The following is a 21,599-nucleotide window of genomic DNA, read 5'->3' as shown; positions in this document are numbered from 1 at the left end:
TACAATGCCAAAGTAGTTCCCAAAGGAACCATTCATCCCCCAATAACTGGTGGGCAGATCCTTTTATCTCTAGGTCACAAAATAAGTTCTCTTTTCACTTGACTCTTTGCCCTTGTGTGTTTTTTGCTTGAACATTTTATTATACTTAGTCTTTGAATATTCACAACCACCTCAAGCGAACTGATTCAGGTGATGGTGTGTGCAAATTAATATTCATTTCCATAGATCAACAAAAATGCCCTTAAGAGTTAGATTCAAGTTACATTATTGTGTGTAAATTAATAAGACTCCACATTTAATGCAGCATTTTCCAGAGCTTTTCACATTAAACACTTTCTTTTCAGCTAAAGTTTATTGCACGTTGACATGTATCATTTCAAAATTAGCAATTCGATAGAAATACAAAATACATCCTTCAGGTATAGCCTAAATCTCTTTGGTATTAAACAACTTGTATACAAAACAATTTCCCAACATACATAATCTTTTGTAAAGAACCTTTAGGTATTTACAGAGTCTAAGAACATGATTCCAAATAGAACAAGATAGAAATCTGGAAAGAGAATTTCTTCACTTTAAAGTAATATAAACTGGAAATGGAATGCAAGACTAATAAATACATTTTTAAAACGATAGTCGAAATACTTGACTAAATTATGCATGACAGTAATATAATAAAGATTCAATAATAACCACCAGTGATTTCAATCAATTCAATTACAGCAATTCGAACGTCAACTAAATCGCCCCTTCCTATAATTAAAAAGCAAGATTTCCTGCAGCTTCTCCAGTGCACATAATAACATTTAATCACGTTAAACACTTGATTTATAATTACCCCCAACTGATAAAAGTTATTACATAACATATGCATGAATATAAATTCCTTCCAATAAAAGCAAAAACATAATTTTTATAACTCCATGGAACTAAGTAAACCCACAAATAATGGCCAGTAGCCAATCAAAGATTAGTATTAAGGTTGAGTGACACAAGTAAAACTAACTGCAGTGCCACAAATTTACCTTTCAGTCAAGTGAAAATGCCAATAGTTCACAATTCAACACAATCCCTGAACCAGTGTCAGAATTAATAGAATGGAAAAGGTTTTCCAGTTAATGGCCATTAAACGTAAAATCATGTAGTGATAGGAGAAAGTTCATATTATTTACGCACGTTTCAAGGACCTGGTTGCTATCAATTTCATTTTAATTAGAGATAAGGAGGGAAACATTTTTAACCATTCTTATCAGCTTTTCCATTCCCATTGCTGTTGCTGTTGCATTTAATTCAAATATTTTTCCCATCCTCTACACGTGCACCAAGTTTGATTTCCCTACAACAGGATGTCCCAGAATTTGTTATCGCTTAGCAAGGATTTCACCGTTGACTCAATAATTTCATAACATCTCTCATCGTCTCTCCTGATTGTATGCTCGCAGGCAAATTATGTTCAAGTCAAGATCCTGCATCAGGACTGAGGCAGGGTCTTCACTCAAAGTGTTGACCATCCCTTTGTCTCCGTAGATATTGCTGGACCAGCCGAGTTCCTCTAGGAACGTTAGTTTTGCTCCAGTTTCCAGCATTTACTGTCCCATGTTTCCTGATTACATTCATGCTGTTTGTTTTGAGGCCCATGTCATCACTAACCATTAATCGCCTCACGCCAACACACCCGAAGCTGAACTCGACTACTCTTTATAAGGTTTATTATGATGGCCAGAAACCTAGCTCCAATAAAGAGCAATTACAGGCTCTGTCATAGTGAGGTTACTAAAAGGAATACCAGAGAAGAAATCTTCATTTGTATGTCCACATTTCCACTCAAAACAAAAATGCTCCAACTATAACGCTGGATGTCTACTTTCTCCTTGCATGCTGTCTGAACGACAGAGACATAGCTTAGGATAACACGGGTGACATTTTCCAGGCCTTGGTGTGCCCACATGTGATTACAAAAGATGAATTTAAACAAATTTAAAGTGAAAACAGAAAACACTGGGAAGCTCAGTTCAGGCAGAGGCAAACTTAAATTTGAAATAATTAAATTAACTGAAGAGATCTTTTATTTGATAAAATTCAAACAAGTTCTTTGCTTCATTTAAAAAATACTTTGAGTCAATTGTAAACCGATCAGTAAGAAAGCTAGCAACAAATCAATAACCCATTTTGCAATTAACAAGACTCCCTTTTCATAGACAAAAAGCTAGAGTGATCGGGCCGATGGGTCGGGCAGCGTCTGGAGAAAAGGAATAGGTGTTGTTTCAAGTCAAGACCCTTCTTCAGACTGAGAGTCAGGGGAAGTGGAAATGAGAGATATAGGCGGTGATATAGCGAGATATAGAACAAATGAATGAAAGATCTCCCAGTTACCAAACATTTTATTGGTCCTTCCCACACCGACCCATTTGTCCTGGGCCTCCTCCATTGTCAGTGAGGCCAAATGCAAACTGGAAGAACAGCACCTCATATTTTGCTTGGGCAGCTTACAACTCAGCTGTTTGAATATTGATTTCTCCAACCTCAAGTAACCCTTGCATCCCCTCTCTCTCTCTCCGTTCCCCCTGCCCGTCCCCCACTCTAGTCGTCGTACTAATTTCACTGTCATCCAGTTAGGTTTAATTGTCCATATAACTCGTTATCACCTAACCCACAGCCAACAATAGACCATTGTGAGTTCGCCCTTTCATTGATCGTTACTTTTTTGCATATTTTCCATTCATTTGTTCTATATCTCTCAATATCACCATCTATATCTCTCATTTTCCTTCACATGACAGTCTGAAGGACAGTCCACAACCTCACCTATTCCTTTTCTCCAGAGATGCTGCCAAACCTGCTGAGTTACTCTAGCTTTTTGTGTCTAGTTTAAACTGGCATCTGCAGTCCCTTCCTACAGGCTTTCATTTTGACTGGAAAGTAACTTAATACCTGCAGCCTGTTCATGGATGAGTACAATTGTTTTAATTTTCTAAAATACTTTCTAAAATCTATATCATCTGTTTCAATAGTGATGAGATGACATGAAGTGGATACTCCACCAACTGTGCAGGCATTAAAACGCAAGTTGGAAAAGAAAAGTGCTTAGTTTAGAGATACAGAGTGCAAACAGGCCCTTCGATCTACCGGGTCTGCGACAATTTACAGAAGCCAATTAACATACAAACTTGCATGTCTTTCGAGTGAGGGAGGAAATCGGAGCACCTGGAGAAAGCCCACGCTGTCACAGGGAGACCATCCAAAAAACTCCGTACAGACAGAATCCGTAGACAGGGTCGATCCTGGGTCACTGGCACTATAAGGCAGCAACTCTACCATTGCGCCAGTGTTTCCCTTACTGGCATTTACTTTTCCCCACCCCAAAATAAATTCAACTAGTGTGAATTTTATTCTGCATCCCAAGTACTGGGCAGTGATTTACAAATTCTGCAGGGGTAATATCTATTTTTCTAAATCATCCTTCATCCCCAACTGTAATATAGGAACTACACACTGGAGTAAAAAAATCTGAGCCATGATGACAACATACACCTGAAGCAGGTGGTCAGAGAATAGACCAAAATGACTCAAAGCCTGATCAGACTTTCGGCCAGCTCCAAATGCTCATGGTGAACTCAAGGCAAATTGCCCAATATGCTCCAACAAACCTCATCTCACGTGATGCCAGTAGAATCAATTAACGAATCCACTTTGTACCAGCACCAATAGAAGTGATCAGACATTAAATATCTGCAAAATATGCCAATTACCACATTCAAAATAACACATAATCCAAATATAAGCAACAGAGTTTCTGCTTAATTTCGAATGAAGCAATACATTATCTCAACTGGATGCTAATCTCTGCTTTGCATAATTGTACTTGAATATTGAAATGTTTCAAGTTTTTCTGGAACCCTCATAAAAAGAGCATGAATTCTGACCTGAATCAACTTCACAGCAAAGGCAAAGCAGAATTGGAATATTTTATGGCCTCCTCTACATTAGTGAGATCAAGCTCAGATCAGGCAAACACTTTGTCAAGCATCTGCACTCTGTATGCAATGGCCATCTGTCTCCATTCAGACTATTATTTACCTTTTGATCCTTCTCATTGGAACGCATGTCCTCGCACAAATTGGGAAAGCTCAGTCTAGCTCCAAGCAACCTTGGGGCCAACATGTGTTCCTGATTTAGTATAAATTAACCATGTCACTCAGATGTAGTGTGTGCCATACAAGTCTTGTTCTTCGATCAATATATTGACCTAGGGCACTTTTAAGGGATGGTATTCTAGTTATACCCTTACCTTCTTTGCGAATATGTTTACAAGAACGCATTTAAGTTAAGGTACAGAAAACTAGCTCTCTTATTAATTGGTAAATGCAAATGACCTGTGGCAGACATCAGAGATTATCCACAACAGTCAAACTGAATGCTAAAATGCAGTTACACAGCCAAGCACCCAGCCATAGGTACAAATCCGTAACCCACAGTCCAATTACAAGAGACAAGAACAATATAGAATTTACAGCAGTCAGTTTCTTGCTTCCTGTCCTCTTTCTAAGGATGATGCAAGGTTCAGATAGTTGCTCTATCTTTCTGTTACTTATCACACTGTACCAATGTCATGTCAGCAGGACAATGAACTCTTCACATTTCATTCCAGGAAAATGCAAGAGGAATATTTTTGCAGAGAAAACTTACTCACTTTTCCCCAATCTATATAAAAGCCTGCATTATGCAAATTTCACTTGCTTCCTACCAATTTAAGATTGACCCAATGTGCCCACTCGTACATAAGGCGTAGAAGTCCTTATGCCACATTTTGTGTACTTTAACCCACATTTTGTTCAGAATTATATATAAACAGAATGAAAAAAGAAAACAAAAAAGTGGGCATCAGATGTGTTTTTCTGAAAGTTGCATGTAGATCGATTTTGTATCACTTAAATATGTAATCAGATTGATATGCATGCACAAGTTGAAGTGACTTTGATTTCTTCACAACAGAAGTATATGACCACTAACTAGTGTGCAGGCCTTTCCCATGATCTGATGCTTTGGAAAGAGGTGATGTTGGAGAGTTCAAGTTACATGGAGATTTGCCAATTGTGTAGCAAAGAGCTGACAGGTTTTCGCAAAAGGAAATATGATACCACATCACATCCAAAACCTCTCTGCAAGTTAAAACAAAAACATGTATTATTCATACTTGGGCTATAGGCATCGCATTTGTTGTCTAACCAAAGTGGTGCTGGCGAGTCCCCATCTTGAAGCACCATTCGGTAGAAATTTGAAGGTTTCAACCTAGAACTTCACTAAACTCTGATTAAATATGATCTAATGTAGTACTTGAGCAATATCTATTTGCTGTGTTAGCCCAACTATATTATCCAGCAGATTCACTGCTTTGAGTTTAAAAAAACTCATTGTATACACACACCTCAGATGGGTTGATTCGCTGGTAACATACAAAACGTCACTTATAGGAGTTATTGCAGGTATAGCAACTCAAAGATCTGATCATTTAGCTCAAAATGAGAATCAGTACAGTGGCTGAAGAACAGCCAATAATCTAAACGCCACCAACAAGATTAGGTTCACTCCGTTTGGTAATTTCCGGTTTGCGATGGGGTCCACCTATGTCCACTGTGATGTTAATGTACAAAGGCCTATGATCTTGTGATATCGTATTGTAGAAGCACGAGTTCAAACCATCTGTCTTCCAGGCTTTAGAGACTTCTCTTAGAAGCTTCACCCTGTAAAAAATATCAGATGTTCAAGAGCTCACGGTCAACAGTATAAATAAATGTAAAATTAAACTTAGTATAGGACATAAATTAACTTGGGCCTGTTTGGTGATGCTGTGCCATAATGATCAAAGTCCAACTTACATTTAGAATGATAAATTCACTTCTAAAAAATATAAATACAACTAAACAAACTAGAATGGAGATGAGTAGCTGCCAAAGTTTACATTCTAAAGGGCCTGTCCCTCTGCAGTGACCTAATTTGAGAGTTTAGAAGAGTTTAGGAGAGTGTCATGGTCTTGTTGTATCACCGAAGTAGAACACCTCCTACGACCTCCTTCGACTGTGTAGAGAACCTCCTACGACCATGTTGAAGACCTCCATTGATCTCCTTCGACTATGTTGAAGACTAGCTTCGACTATCTACGATTTACTCGCCGGTACTCTCTGGAAAATTGAACACCGAATAGTGGAGAGTGAAGACGACCATCTTCGACTATACTAACACTATCTACGACTACCTTTGATTACCTACGAATAACATGCTGACCTACTACGACCTACTTGGACTAAACCTACGAATAAAAAAATATATAGATTTTTTTCCATTCCGACCAATTTTTACTCACGGACAATTTTTCAGCATTCTAAAAAATAATCCTCAACCAAACTTAGGTCGCGTGTATGCGGGAACTTTTCTCGAGCATGAAGGAGTTATATAGACCTCCGATGACCACGTGTCAACCATGCTGCACGTTTGAGTCGAGCGCAAAGTCCTCTAAACTCACAAATTATGGCCCCGCAATGGGACAGGCCCTTCACCCACCTATTACGATTGGCTTCATTTCCTTTGTCCCTTGTGTGGAAAGTCATCGTGTATCTGGCAACTTCAGGGGCTGGCCTCACCGGTTTCATTTTTTGCAGCTGAGCTCTAGAGAATGAAATACATTTTAGTGGCCATAACACTTTTGCAAATTTTCCATCCCAGTTTTAAAGCAGACTAAAATTTCTGGGACTTTGAAGGTGGGATACTCAAAATGCTACCGGTCTACTCCAAGCCTCCAAAAAATTGCTTCTACAAGACCAACTTTCCGATTTTGAGTCAATCCTGTGAATGTATGCTGCAGCAATCCAAGATCTGTACCTTCGTTTTAACACAAACACCAAAGTTGCAGGGCATTCAAAATGTGAAATCCCAAAGTCCAGCAAATCCTCCTTACTTTTGATATCCAAACCCCTTGCAATCAATCTCAACATACTTTTTTGCATTTTTAAACCAATGGTAATATCTGCAACATCCACTTACTGGATGGTCTATACCAGTAATCTCAGATCCCTTTGCACATAACTACTGGTCTCACAGGACAGAAACAGGCCCTTCAATCCAACTCATCCATGGTGTCCTGTATCCCTCCAAACCTTTTCTATCCAAATGGCTTTTAAATGTTTTTGCACCACCTCAACTACATCTGGCAGCTCATTGCATATAACCACAATCCTGTGTGAAAAACGTGCCCCTCCAGTTCCTGTTAAATCCTTCCCCCCACTAGCTTAAATCTATGCCCTCTTGTTTGTGATCTCCCTAAGATCATCATTCAGACTCCTGTGCATCATCAAGGAATAAAATTCTAGCCTACACAACCTCTCTATAGCACAAGACTCCCAGCGCAGATTCACCAATGTCTTAAACAACTGTAACACAATATCCATATTCAATTCCCCGACTGATGAAGGCCAGCACGCCAAAGTCATCTTCATCACACTATACCTGCCATGCCACTTTAAAGGAATTATATACCTGTAGTCCAATAAGTCAACTAGTTTCTCAACATTTTTAGCCAATGGTGTTCAACCAGGATCATTGCTGGGACCACTATATATAAAACGTATAGGTAGCCTGATTAGTGACTTTGCAGTTGGACTTGTGGATAGCAAGCAAGGTTGTCAAAGGGCTAGGGTGCCGAAGGCAGCATGTGGCATGCTGGTATTCGTCAGTTGGGTCATGCAGTATAAAAGTTGGCAAGCCATGTTGCAGCTTTTTTTTTTTTATAAACTGTTTAGGCAGCATTTGGAGTACCGTATGCAGTTCTGTTCATCACACAAAAGGAAAGTGTGATTTAGATGCGATGGCTTTGGAGAGGGTATAAATGCCAATTACTAGAGGGCATCAGTTTAAGGTGAGAGATGGAAGCTTAAAAGGGGGTTTACAGGCGAGTAATTTTATTTATTTATTTATTTATTTTTAAAAGACCGATAAGTACCTGATAAGTCCGCGCAGAGAGTAGAGGGGATAGTAGCAAATAAAAAGAACAATGTTTAAGAGGATGGACTGGCATGGAATAGAAGGGGCAGACTATGTGGAGGCAGATGGAGTTAGTTTAATTTAACATCATGGTCGCACAAAGACGCCTGTTGCTGTGCTAGACTGTACAATGTTTACTAGGTCGCGGCATAGTAACGATCAATTTTTTTTTGGAACTAACGAAGATGATTGATGAGGGTTTACATGGATTTTAATAAATCCCCTAACCAGATTAAGATGTACAGAATTAACAGAGACTTGGTCACAAAGATCCAGGATCCAAAGACGTATAGGTATGTAGGTTAATTGGCTTGGTAAATGTTAAAAAAAAATAAAAAATAAAAAATTGCGTGTGCGTGCGTGATAGTTATTAATATGCGGGGATCGCTGGTGGGCGCAGACCCAGTGGACCAAAGGGCCTGTTTCCGCGCTGTTTCTCTAAACTAAACTAGTTTGGCATGTGTAAGGAGATTGTGGCATGTGTAAGGAACGGGCAGGAGGAGGAATACAGGAACTTGACCAGTTCCTTTTGTGCCTGGAGTGAAGAGAACAGTCTCATCCTGAACACAACTAAGACTAAAGAGATGGTGGTTAACTTTGGCAGGTCCAAGCTCCCCCTTCAGCCGGTCAACGCTGCTGGGGCTGACATTGAGGTGGTGCAGACATAAATACCTTGGAGTGCACCTTGATAACAAACTGGACTGGTCCGTCAACTCTGACTCCCTCTACAAAAATGGCCAGAGCAGACTCTTTTTCCTCAGAAGGCTCAAATCCTTCAATGTGTAGTGACATGCTGCACATGTTTTACAACACTGTGGTTGCAAGTGTTATTTTCTACGCTGTTGTCTGCTGGGGCAACAGCATTAGTGAAAAAAAACAAGAAGCTGGTCAAACTGGTTAAACGAGCTAGCTCAGTGCTGGAGGGGAGAGTAGACTCTGGGATGGATGTGTGCTTGAGAGGTGTATGAGGCACAAGGTGCAGGTCATCCTGAAAAACCCCGGGCATCCCCGCCATGTAATCCTGGAGAGTCAAAAGAGCACTCGGAACAGCAACCGGCTCCTCTCCCTGCCCTGTAGAACGGAGCGGTTCAGGAGATCCTTCACCCCTGCAGCCATTAGATTTTATAATTCGGCTGTATGGGATGCATTTTTGCAATTTTTAATTGTTAATTATTGGTCTTTTAAAGTTTTTATTGCTCCCAGGTAGTGTCCACAGTGTATTCTATGTATTTTCTGTCTGCGTTCATTTTGAATCTGTGGGTTTGTTGGTTGGGGGCTTCTGGACATCTGAATTTCCCTGAGGGATCAATAAAATATTTATTATTATTATTATTATTATTATTATTAGTTTACTGAGAAGACAGGGTTGTGGTGGAAATACAATATTCAGGCCAGGAATCTGTAACAAGTGGAGTTCACATGGATCGGTGCAGGAACCTGTGTTATTTACGATACATATAAATGACTTTGATGTAACCATTGGTAGATTGTTTGCAAATTTGCTGATGACGCAAAGATTGCTGGGATAGCAGACTGGGAGGAAGGTTGTCAAAGGACACAGCAGAATGTAGATCAGCCATAGAAGTGGGCAGGTAAATGGCAGGAGTTTCAAGTGTGAGGTGTTGCACTTGGGGAGGTCGAATGTAAGGAGAAAAAAAAACATTATTACAAGACCCTTAACAACATTCATGTACAGAGTGATCTTGGAGTCCAAGACCATAACTCCCTGAAAGTGGCAACACATGCAGATAGTGACAAAGGACAGTTATGATAAGTTTGCCTTCATTGTTTGAGGCTTTCAGTATGAGAGGCAGGAAGTCAGGATGCAGTTTTATAGGACTTTGGTTAGACAGCATTTAGAGTACTGCATGCAGTTCTGGTTGCAGTTTGCAGGAAAGAGGTGGAGGCTTTGAAAATGCTGTAGAGATGGTTTACCAGAATGATGCCTAGACTGCAGGGTATCAACCACAAGGAGAGGTTGTACAGACTTTGTTTGGAATGCAAAGGGGACACCTGGTAGAAGCATATAAAATTATGAGATATACAGGGTAGACAGTCAGAACCATTCTCCGCAGGATGGAAATATCAAATACTAGAGGACATAACCAAGGTTAGATGGGCTAAGTTTAAAGGAGATTTTGCACACAGAGGGCAGCGAGTGCCTGGAACATACAGGCTAGTGTTAAATGGCATTAAAGAGATTTTTGGATAGGCTCAAGGATATGCAAGGAATGGAGGGACATGGATTATGTTCAGGCAGATGAGAATTGATCTTGGTTTTATGTTCAGTAGAGACATTGTGAACCGAAGGGTCTATTCTTGTGCTGTACTGTTTGAAGAGTCTCAACCCCAAACGTCACACATTCCATCTCTCCAAAGATGCTGCCTGTCCCATTGAGTTACTCCAGCTATTTGTGTCTATCTTCAGTTTAAACCAGCATCTGCAGTTTCTTCCTACACTGTTTACATTCTACTGTTTTCCTTCCGATAATCAATTCTCCATCCAAGCTAAAATGTTACTCCCAAATATGTCTCCAAATGTGGAGATTGTGGTTACCTGGCGTTGCAGGGTTTCCATCTGATATTAGTCCCCTTAATATATTTTGCAAATGCACAGTCCCTTTAATGGCTAACAACCTCAAAGACAGACTTCATTATCATTAAACTTTGTTATCCTCTATTATCTCTACCTATATCAATGTTCTCCATAGGGAAGACATATGAAACTATGACCACATGCGTCTGCCAAATCTTCATTAACCATTAGAGTAAAGTCCAAGTACATAATTCTCTGAAAGTGCCATCATAGGATGGTGACTGTTATTGGTACTATCAAGCTGGAAAGAAATGCAGAGATTTGCAAGTATGTTGCCAGGACTTGAGGGACTGTGTTTTTGGGAAAAGGTGGGTAGGCTGGGACTTTATTTTTTGGAAAGTAGGAGTCTGAAGGATGATCATCTGAAAAAGGTGTATTTTAACGAGGGGCATATACAATGGTGAATGCTGAATCTTCCGCTCCTCTCCTCACCATAAACCTCTGCCCTCTAGTTCTTGATAAGAGGAAAGATTTAAAAGGAACCCAAGTGGGGAACATTTTCCACACAGAGATGGCCAGTATATTTAACAAGCTGCCAGAGGAAGGTGGTTGAATCACATACAGAACAATAACATTAAAAAAGACATTTGGATCGGTTCATGAAAAGGAAGAATTTAGTGATACGGGTCAAATATGGGTAAATAGGAAAAGCATAGATAAGCTGGGACAAAGGGCCTCTTACCCTATTGTATGACTTTATAATAATTTCAACTTCAAGGGGCAAAACTGTTAATTTTATGACCATCTCTTTTTGCACTGTTGTTGCTCTTACCCCTTATAGTCCCTCCTAATTTTCATAATCTACAATATGTCCACCACCAACTTTCCGGCATCCTTGGTTACGGAGCCTGTCTGGATTATCCCTATTGCTAGACCAAAAGAGGTCATGGCCTCAGAGAGGAAAACAATGGTACAAACAACGGATTTGGAATGAGAGGGGTAGTTGAAGTACCCCCCCCCCCCCCCCCCATGACTCCATTCAAGGACCCAAGCATTCTTTCCAGGTGGGCAGAGGTTCACCCGCACCTCCTCCAACCTCATCTATTGCATCCGCTGCTCCAGATGTCAGTCGCTTTACATCGGTGAGACCAAGCGTAGGTTTGGCAATCGCTTCGCCGAATACCTCAGCTCGGTTCGCAATGAACAACCTGATCTCCCGGTAGCTCAGCACTTCAACTCCCCCTCCCATTCCGAATCCAACCTTTCTGTCCTGGACCTCCTCCATGGCCAGAGTGAGGACCACCGTAAATTGGAAGAGCAGCACTTCATATTTCGCTTGGGCAGCTTGCACCCCATAAACATTGACCTCCAATTTCACGTAGTCCTTACTTTCTCCTCCCCTTCTTGGAACACCCTCAGCCTTCTGACTCCACCTCTTCCTTTATTCCCCACCCCCCCACCAGTCTGAAGGGTTTTGACCCAAAACGTTGCCTATTTCCATCGCCCCATAGATGCTGCCTCACCCGCTGGGTTTCTCCAGCATTTTTGTCTACCTTCGATTTTCCAGCATCTGCAGTTCCTTCTTAAACATCTTAAAAATAAACCTCTGCCTATTTTTTAATTTAAAATAGGCAGTAGTTAACACAAACTATCTAGGAATCTGATTTGCACATATTCACGCATGTTAGCAAAACAATCAAAATGAATAATGATCCAAAGTAGGCAATTATCCAAATATCTCTTATCGCAACGTTTATAAATACAGCAACCTACCTGCTCCAGAGATCGTCGTCCTCTCCTCCCCAGCCCCAGTAACGGTTTGAGAACCCATTGACTTTTAAGAATTGCTCCCTGGACATTGCTGTCACTCCACCAAAATATGCCCTGTAGTGTAACCTAGTTATTTGGGAATTTACAAGAATGGGAGTGGGAGAGGGGAAAGAAAGGTGGAAATGAAAAAAATGTTTACTTTGTGCCCAATGAATAATTAAAATATAAACACTGACTATACAAGAGAAAATATTAGTTTTGTTTTAACACCACCACCGAGACTAGTTGACTATTTAGTTATTGGTTGATACCTTACAATAATTTCTTGCCTCCTTGAGGATCAATGAAGGAAAACATGAAAACTTTCCCCAAATTAAATGGCTGTAAAATAAATTAGTAATTGGATTCAATTATTATGCAGCCATAAACTGCAAATGTTTTACCACCAAATTAATAACTTCATGATAAAATACGGGAAGTGCAATAATGATAGCATGTAGACAGATCTAATTACATTTATCACAACCGCAAGATGCTTACACAGTAACTAAATATTCAAGGGGCACAAAACCCAAATAAAAATGATCAGTACCATGGTATTTCTTCAGGGAAATAATATCATTGACTAAATTTGTTAGCCTATGGAAACTGGATATATTAATTACAGTGAATCTATTGACAAATAATCAAAAATACACTTAGTTGCGGTTAGAATAAGGGGCAGCCATTGCTAAATCTTTGGACGAATAATTCTCTACATTAATGTAACAAACATAATAGAAGTTAATGTGATAACCAAGTTAAACAATGTTATGGAAAATTGCATTTTAACTTTTTTGTTTTGTTCTCAAAAGTAGGTTCTGCAGTAACAAATTTCCAATTCACTATCACACCTACTTCTGGATTAAATTACAAATATATTTTCCAGAATACCACTATTTTGCAAGCTATGCAGCATTTAATAGCAAGATATTCCTCAGGCAATATGAAGGCCTCCTTAGCTAATATTTAGAGGACCCTACACAGGAGAGGACAATCAAGTATTCGTGGACTAGCTTTTGGGCCCAGGATCCACTGTTCTATCAGGTTTAAGATAGTTATGGATAGATACAGGGTATGCATACGAGTTAAAATTCTGAATTGGGGCAGTCAACTTTGAAGGTATTAGACAGGAACTCGCTCAAGTTCATTGAAGCAGGATATTTGAAGGTAAAGGAACATCTAAAAAATGTAAGGTATATGCAAAATGCTGGGGTAACTCAGTGGGGCAGGTAGCATCTCTGGAGAGAAGGAATGGGTGATGTTTTGGGCCAAGACCCGTCAGACTGATGTCAGGGAAGTGGGTGGGACAGAGATAGAATGAAATCAGAGATAGTAAGACTGGTGGGAGAACTGGGAGATCTGAAAAATTTGATGCTTTTAAAAGTGCACTGACAAGAGTTCCTGCATGCTCCTGTTGGAGGGAAGGGCAATGCAGGTGGGCATTGGCAAGCTTGGACTGCGAGAGCCACAATTTCTCTCGTCAGGAGTAAGGAGGAAGCATGGGGCAGGTGTAGGCAGCTGGGGTCAAGTATTTCTGGAGGAGTTCGGGAACTGAGGCGCAGGCTAAGAAAGGAAATCAGAAGGACAAAAAGGAACAGGAGATAGCTCTGGTGATAATATTAAGGATAATCCATGGGGAAAGAGACAAGGACCAGAGAACTTGAGGAAGTCAATTGAAGTGTCTTGAGGGCAGCAGTATTATGGTCGAGGAAGTGCTGAGGGTTCTAACACATATGAAGGTAGACAATTTTTGTGGGCCTGATATAACCAAGGACATTGTGGGAAGCAAGAGTAGAAATTGCAGCTGCCCTGGCTAAGATTTAAGAGTCATCATTACATACTGATGAGGTGCCGGAAGACTAGAGGATGGCAAATGTTGTGCCTCTATTTAAGAAGGCCAGTAGGGAAAAGCCTGGGATCTACAGGCCAGTGAGTCTAACATATGTAATCAGAAAGGCACTAGAGTATTCTGATGGATAAGATATACAAGCATTTAGATGAATAGGGGCCGATTAGGGATAGTCAGCACAGTTTTGTACATGGGGCCTCATTAATCTCATTGGGTTTTTTGAAAAAACAAAGTTGATGAGAGCAGAACTGTAGGCGTATATATGGATTTCAGCAAATAATTTGACACGGTACTACATGGCAGTATGCTCTGGAAGATTAGATTGCATGGGATCCAAGGTGAGCTGCTTGATTTGATAGAAAATTGGCTTCATGGAAGGAAGCAGAGGGTGATGATGAAAGGTTGGGGTTTTTTTGGACTGCAGCCCTGTGACTTGTGTGCTTCAGGGTTCAGTGCTGGGCCCCATTAATGGTTGCCATCTACATCAATAATTTGGATGAGAATGCACAAGGCATGATTAGTAAGTTTGCAGATGGCACTATAGCCTTCCTACATTTTCCAACCATGTATGCTGTACAAAGGGCTGTTTTCAAGAGAGGAACGGTGCTGCCAGGACAATGGGCCTTCAAGGTCAAAATGAGACTGCACTCTTAAGAATTTAGAAAATTTGTTGGCGGCAGAAACTTGACGACACTTTGTTTACAGGTTTAGTGAAGTCCACCATTACACTACGATCATTACAGTTTTGTACTCATCGATGCTTGTGCTTATCTATCATACTGGATTGCATAAACAAGAGTATATGAAAGGTAAGCAGTACAATCATTGAAGTTACTATGTTTGTAGATAAGGGGAAAACCAGTGCGCTTGGTCACTGAGAAAGCCTTAGATAAGGTGTCAGAAAAGAGACCATTAAATAAAATAAGACCATATAACATCATGAGTAAGGCAATGGCAATAGAATATGGATTGGCACAGGAGCAGAAAACAAGGGAAGAAATCAACAGGTTATTTTTAGGCTGGGAAGCAGTTACAAGTGTAATTTGATTACACATTGATTCATGTGTAACTGGGGCCCCAGCTGTTTGTAACCTACAGCAAACAATTAGCATGGTAAATAATGCAATCATAATTGCAAAAGGATTTGAGCACAAGAATACAGACCTCTTGCTACAATTAATTTTCTAATTGCCAGACCATTTATGTATTATAGTGTAGAGATATGGACTTTTGACATAAGGGAAGCAAAATGGGGGTGAAGATAGAAACATAGAAATTAGGTGCAGGAGTAGGCCATTCGGCCCCGAGTTTCTCCAGCATTTTTGTGTACCTGCATACTTTCAATGACTGGTGTACCATGACACCCAGGTCTCGTTGCATCTCCCTTTTCCTAATCGGCCACCATTCAGATAAAAGTCTACTTTCCTGTTTTTACCACCAAAGTGGATAACCTCACATTTACCCACATTATACTACATCTGCCATGCATTTGCCCACTCACCCAACCTATCCAAGTCACCTTGCAGTCTCCTAGCATCCTCCTCACAGCTAACACTGCCCCCCAGCTTCATGTCATCTGCAAACTTGGATATGTTGCATTCAATTCCCTCGTCCAAATCATTAATATATATTGTAAATAGCTGGGGTCCCAGCACTGAGCCTTGCGGTACCCCACTAGTCACTGCCTGCCATTCTGAAAAGGACCCCTTTACTCCTACTCTTTGCTTCCTGTCTGCCAGCCAGTTCTCTATCCACATCAATACTGAACCCCCAATACCGTGTGCTTTAAGTTTGCATACTAATCTCTTATGTGGGACTTTGTCGAAAGCCTTCTGAAAGTCCAGATATAACACATCCACTGGTTCTCCCTTATCCACTCTACAGGTTACATCCTCGAAAAATTCTATAAGATTCGTCAGACATGATTTACCGTTTATAAATCCATGCTGACTTTGTCCAATGATTTCACCACTTTCCAATTGTGCTGCTATTCCATCTTTAATAACTGACTCTAGCATTTTCCCCTCTACAGATGTTAGACTAACTGGTCTGTAATACCCAGTTTTCTCTCTCCCTCCCTTTTTTAAAAAGTGGGGTTACATTAGCTACCCTCCAATCCTCAGGAACTACTCCAGAATCTAAAGAGTTTTGAAAAATTATCACTAACGCATCCACTATTTCTGGGGCTACTTCCTTAAGTACTCTGGGATGCAGCCTATCTGGCCCTGGGGATTTATCGGCCTTTAATCCATTCAATTTACCCAACACCACTTCCTGGCTAACCTGGATTTCACTCAGTTCCATCTCATTTGACACCCAGTCCCCTGCTATTTCCGGAAGATTATTTATGTCTTCCTTAGTGAAGACAGAACCAAAGTAGTTATTCAATTGGTCTGCCATGTCCTTGTTCCCCATGATCATTTCACCTGTTTGACTACAAGGGACCTACATTTGTTTCAACTAATCTTTTTCTCTTCACATGTCTATAAAAACTTTTGCAGTCAGTTTTTATGTTCCCTGCAAGTTCTTTCATAATCTATTTTCCCTTTCCTAATTAATCCCTTTGTCCTCCTCTGCTGGACTGAATTTCTCCCTGTCCTCTGGTAGGCTGCTTTTTCTGGCTAATTTATATGCTTCATCTTTTGTTTTGATACTATCCCTGATTTCCCTTGTTATCCACGGATGCACTACCTTCCCCGATTTATTCTTTTGCCAAACTGGGATGAACAATTTTTGTAGTTCATCCATGCAGTTTTTAAATGCCTTCCATTGCCTATCCACTGTCAACAATTTAAGAATCAATTGCCAATCTATCTTGGCCAATTCACATCTTATACCCTCAAAGTTACCTTTCTTTAAGGTTTCTGAATTAACTATGTCACTCTCCATCCTAATGAAGAACTCAACCATATTATGGTCACTCTTGCCCAAGGGGCCACACACAACAAGACTGCTAACTAACCCTTCCTCATTGCTCAATACCCAGTCTAGAATAGCCTGCTCTCTCGTTGGTTTCTCTACATGTTGGTTTCGAAAACTATCCCGCATACATTCCAAGAAATTCTTTTCCTCAGCACCCCTGCCAATTTGATTCACCCAATCTATATGTAGATTGAAGTCGCCCATTATAACTGTTTTACCTTTGTTGCACGCATTTCTAATTTCCTGTTTGATGCCATCCCCAACCACTACTACTGTTAGGTGGCCTGTACACAACTCCCACTAGCGTTTTCTGCCCCTTAGTGTTTCACAGCTCTACCCCCTCCAAGCTAATGTCCTTCCTTTCTATTGCGTTAATCTCCTCTCTAACCACCAAAGCTTCCCCACCTCCTTTTCCTTTCTGTCTATCCCTCCTGAATATTGAATATCCCTGGATGTTCAGCTCCCAGCCTCGTTCACCCTGGAGCCATGTCTCCGTGATCCCAACTATATCATATTCATTAATAACTATCTGCACATTCAACTCATCCACCTTATTACAAATGCTCCTTGCATTGAGACAGAAAGCCTTCAGGCTTGTTTTTACGGCACTCTTACCCCTTATAAAATTGTGTGGAAAAGTGGCCCTTTTCGATTTTTGCCCTGGATTTGTCTGCCTGCCACTTTCACTTTTCACCTTGCTTCTCCCCTCAATTTACACCCCTCTGTCTCTCTGCTCACCCATTTAAGAAACCCACCACTTATTCTCTGTTTATTATATTTTTCTTCTTTCTCCCCTACATGTTGGGTCTGAGTGCTTTCCTTCTCTGCCTTCCTGCCTCACACACTGTCTACTAGCTTTCTCTATTTGAGTCCCTCCCCCCAACCGTTCTAGTTTAGATGCACCAGATTAATGCATAGGACCACAGATTTGCCATGAGGAGGGTTTGGGAAGGGGGGGGGGTGTTGGGGAGTCGGTCCACCCCACTACAGAAGGGGGAGGAGTTGCACAGTTTGATAACCACAGGGAAAAAGGATCTCCTGTGGCATTCTGTGCGGCATCTTGGTGGAATCAATCCATTGCTGAAGGCACTCCTCACGTTGACCAGTGTCATAAGTAATAGGAGCAGAATAAGACCATTTGGCTCATCAAGTCTACTCTGCCATTCAATCATGGCTATCTATCTTTCCCTCCTAACCCCATTCTCCTGCGTTCGCCTCATAACACCCAACACCCATACTAATCAAAGAATTGAGTCATTGAGTCATTGTCCAAGCTGCTCTGCAGTTTGAAGAGCATCCTCCCCTCCAAGACCACCGCCCATGAATCCAACTCCTGATGAGCTTGTTAATCCTGTTGGCGTCTGCAGCCTTCGCCCTACTGCCCCAGCACACAACCGTGAAGAAGATGGCACCGGCTACCACCGATTGGTAGAACATCTGCAGCATCTCACTGCAGACGTTGAATGAGCGGAGCCTTCTCAAAAAGTATAGCCGGCTCTGTCCTTTCTTCTACAGGGCCTCAGCGTTCCTGGAACAGTCCAGGTACACTCCAACGCATTTGTATTCCGTGATAAACTGCACATCCACACCACTGATGGAGGGGGGGGGGGGGGGGGGGGGGGGGGGGGGGAAGAGATAGGGGTGTTCCTCTCCTCCTGAAGTCCACCACTAACTTCTTAGTCTTGTCTGTTTTGATCTGCAGGTGATTCAGCCAACAGCACTCAAATGTCATTGACTACACCTCTGTATTCAGCTTCCCTCCCCTCACTGATGCAGCCCACAATTGCAGAGTCATCCAAAAACTTTTGCAGGTGGCAGGAGTCAGAATTACATCTGAAGCCCGAGGTGTAGATAATAATAATATCTTTTATTGTCATTGCACATTAGTGCAACGAGATTTAGTATGCAGCTTCCAACCAATGTCAAAAAATAAGATAAATAAATAAACTGTGCGACGTGACCACCTGAGGGAGGGGTCCGGGGGGGGGGGGGGAGGGGGGGGGGGGGGGGGGGGGGGGGGGGGGGGGGGGGGGAGATGGGGGCACTCAGCAGGGCCGGTTCAGAGCCGTTATAGCTCTGGGAATAAAGCGGTTTCTGAGTCCGGAGGTGAACAGGAAGGGAGATAGAACTATCCGCTGTATTGCTCACTACCATGTCCGAGACACAGTTCTGTAGCTTCACATATTGTGGTCGTTCAGTCAGGTAGTTGGGAACTAAACATTCAGGGGCATATGTCCTATTGAAAAGACAGACAGCTGGGCAGAGAGGGTGGGGTAGCTCTGTTGATAAGGAATGAAATTCAGTCCCTTGCAAAGGGTGACTTAGAATAAGAAGATGTAGAGTTATTGTGGTTAGAACTGAGAAATTGTAAGGGTTAAAAGACCCTAATGAGTTATCTACAGACCCCCAAACAGAGAGAGCCTGGATGTAAGGTGCAAGTTGCATCAGGAACTAAAATTGGCATGTAACAAAGGTAATGCTACGGTTGTTATGGGAGATTTCAACATGCAGGTAAACTGGGAAAATCAGGTTGGGTACTGGGCCCCCAAGAAAGGGAGTTTGTAGAGTGCCTCCGAGATGGATTCTTAGAGCAGTATGTACTGGAGCCTGCCAGGAAGAAGGCAATTCTGGATTTAGTGTTGTGTAATTAACCAGATTTGATAAGGGAAACATTAGGACATAGTGACCAAAATATGATGTTTTAGTCTGCAATTTGAGAGGGAGAAGGGAAAATCATAAGTGTCAGTATTGTAGCTGAACAAAGGGGACTATGGAGGCATGAGGGAGGAGCTGGCTAAAGTTGACTGGAAAGGGACCTAAGCAGGGATGACGGTGGAACAGCAATGGCAAGTATTTCTGGGAATAATCCAGAAGATGCAGGATCATTTTGTTCCAAAGAGGAAAAAACATTCTAAGGGAAGTAAGAAGCGACCGTGGCTGACAAGAGAAGTCAAGGATAGTTTAAAAATTAAAAAAAGTATAACATAGCAAAGATGAGCAGGAAACTTTTAAAGATCAACAGAAGGCACTAAAAAGGCAATACGGGGAGATAAGATGAAGTACAAAGGTAAGCTAGCCAAGAATATAAAGGAGGACAGTAAAAGCTTCTTTAGGTATGCGAAGAGGAAAAAATGAGTTAAGACAAATGTGGGCCCCTTGAAGACAGAAACAGGTGAGTTTATCATGGGGAACAAGGAAATGGCAGACAATTTTTTTTAAATGTGCCATTTTGCAAAAATTGGACCTTGGCCTTTTACTGGGTTTCATCAATTCAGCACGCTGAATCGAATACGGATCTTTTATTAGTTCCATATACAATTTTCCATTTAGACACATTCAAATAACATCTGGTGTAAAAGTGAGATTCCGTAAATTCCACCTACCTATATCCAGTAGAATTCCGACCCACAACAAAGTGCTTTGGCTCCTGGTCACAGGTGTACAGGTTGTAGTCATTCTCTGGTATAAGATCAACATCATGAAAGATGAAACAATCCCACTTGCGTTCCTTCAACGCTTCCAGGAAACCCACGTTCAATAGCTTGGCTCGATTAAACACATCCTTACCAGCCTGATGGAGCAAAAGACAATCAGCATGCTTCATCTATACCAGACTCCCTGCAAAAACTTATATACAGATAATATATAGCTTATATATGGCTTCCCATATTCCTTCTCCATGGATTGTCACCTTGTCGTGGTGGAGAAGCTTGAGTGGACCCGAGATCCTGAGAGCGATGCCATCTGGAGCTATGCTCCTGGTAGGGCCACCCATGGCGTTAAGGTCGAGGTAAGAACCGTGGGGTGGCTGTCTGAGCACGAGTCTCCCTACGTTAAACAAAGTTACGCACATGCATCCTCCATATAGGGAATAGTGATGGAGATGGTGGACAAAAGGAAAGCCATTTTAATAAAGCCTTTCATCATATAAGAAACTCAATTTATAGATATTCATTTAGCAAGGATAACTTTTCAGGCTTTAAAGTTATCACCAAACTTAATAAAACTCAATGTCCATCAAGACTGAACTACAATTACATAATTTACGGTTAAATTGATGAGTAAATTTGATAGTCAAAGTACAGTCTTCTCAGTATTATTTAATTATTAAGTACCTGATTGATGATGTATATCCCATAATCTCGAAGCTGTCGCTGCAGAAATGGGTGCAAATGCTCCAGTAAATACAGGAGATGTTTTTCCCGATTCCGAAACGGAATCAGTATGGCCACACGTTGAGGTGAATGGCACTCTTGAGGGGCAAACATTCCTCTCTGTACTTTAGGGTTCTTCTTCTGAGTTCGTTCCAAGGTGAGTCGTGTATCAAATATTAACTTTGTTGAACCACCTAAAAGAATGAAATTAAAAAAAAATGTTTATCCCATTATTTATTAAGAACAAGTGTTTAGGGAGTGGATACAAAAGTATGATGCATAGAACTAGTGT

At 41.2% G+C, this 21,599-nt stretch overlaps 1 protein-coding gene across 1 annotated transcript in view; it reads right to left on the bottom strand.

Moving 5' to 3' along the window:
- Positions 1–333: 333 nt before the first annotated feature.
- b4galt4 (UDP-Gal:betaGlcNAc beta 1,4- galactosyltransferase, polypeptide 4) overlaps positions 334–21,599 on the bottom strand; it is a 34,636-nt gene continuing 13,370 nt past the window's right edge. Inside the window, exons 3-7 of the mRNA XM_055644445.1 lie at positions 21,269–21,501; positions 20,537–20,724; positions 12,344–12,466; positions 6,559–6,663; positions 334–5,741 (exon numbers count right to left, since the gene is read on the bottom strand). Coding sequence (XP_055500420.1) covers positions 5,558–5,741; positions 6,559–6,663; positions 12,344–12,466; positions 20,537–20,724; positions 21,269–21,501 — 833 coding nt within the window. The 3' untranslated portion in view covers positions 334–5,557. The remainder of the gene's footprint in view (positions 5,742–6,558; positions 6,664–12,343; positions 12,467–20,536; positions 20,725–21,268; positions 21,502–21,599) is intronic.

The sequence above is a fragment of the Leucoraja erinacea genome, chromosome 13 (assembly GCF_028641065.1).
Source record: "Leucoraja erinacea ecotype New England chromosome 13, Leri_hhj_1, whole genome shotgun sequence".
Classification (NCBI taxonomy): domain Eukaryota; kingdom Metazoa; phylum Chordata; class Chondrichthyes; order Rajiformes; family Rajidae; genus Leucoraja; species Leucoraja erinaceus.
Note: the sequence above shows the minus strand (reverse complement) of the source record. Positions and strands in the feature narration are given on the sequence as shown.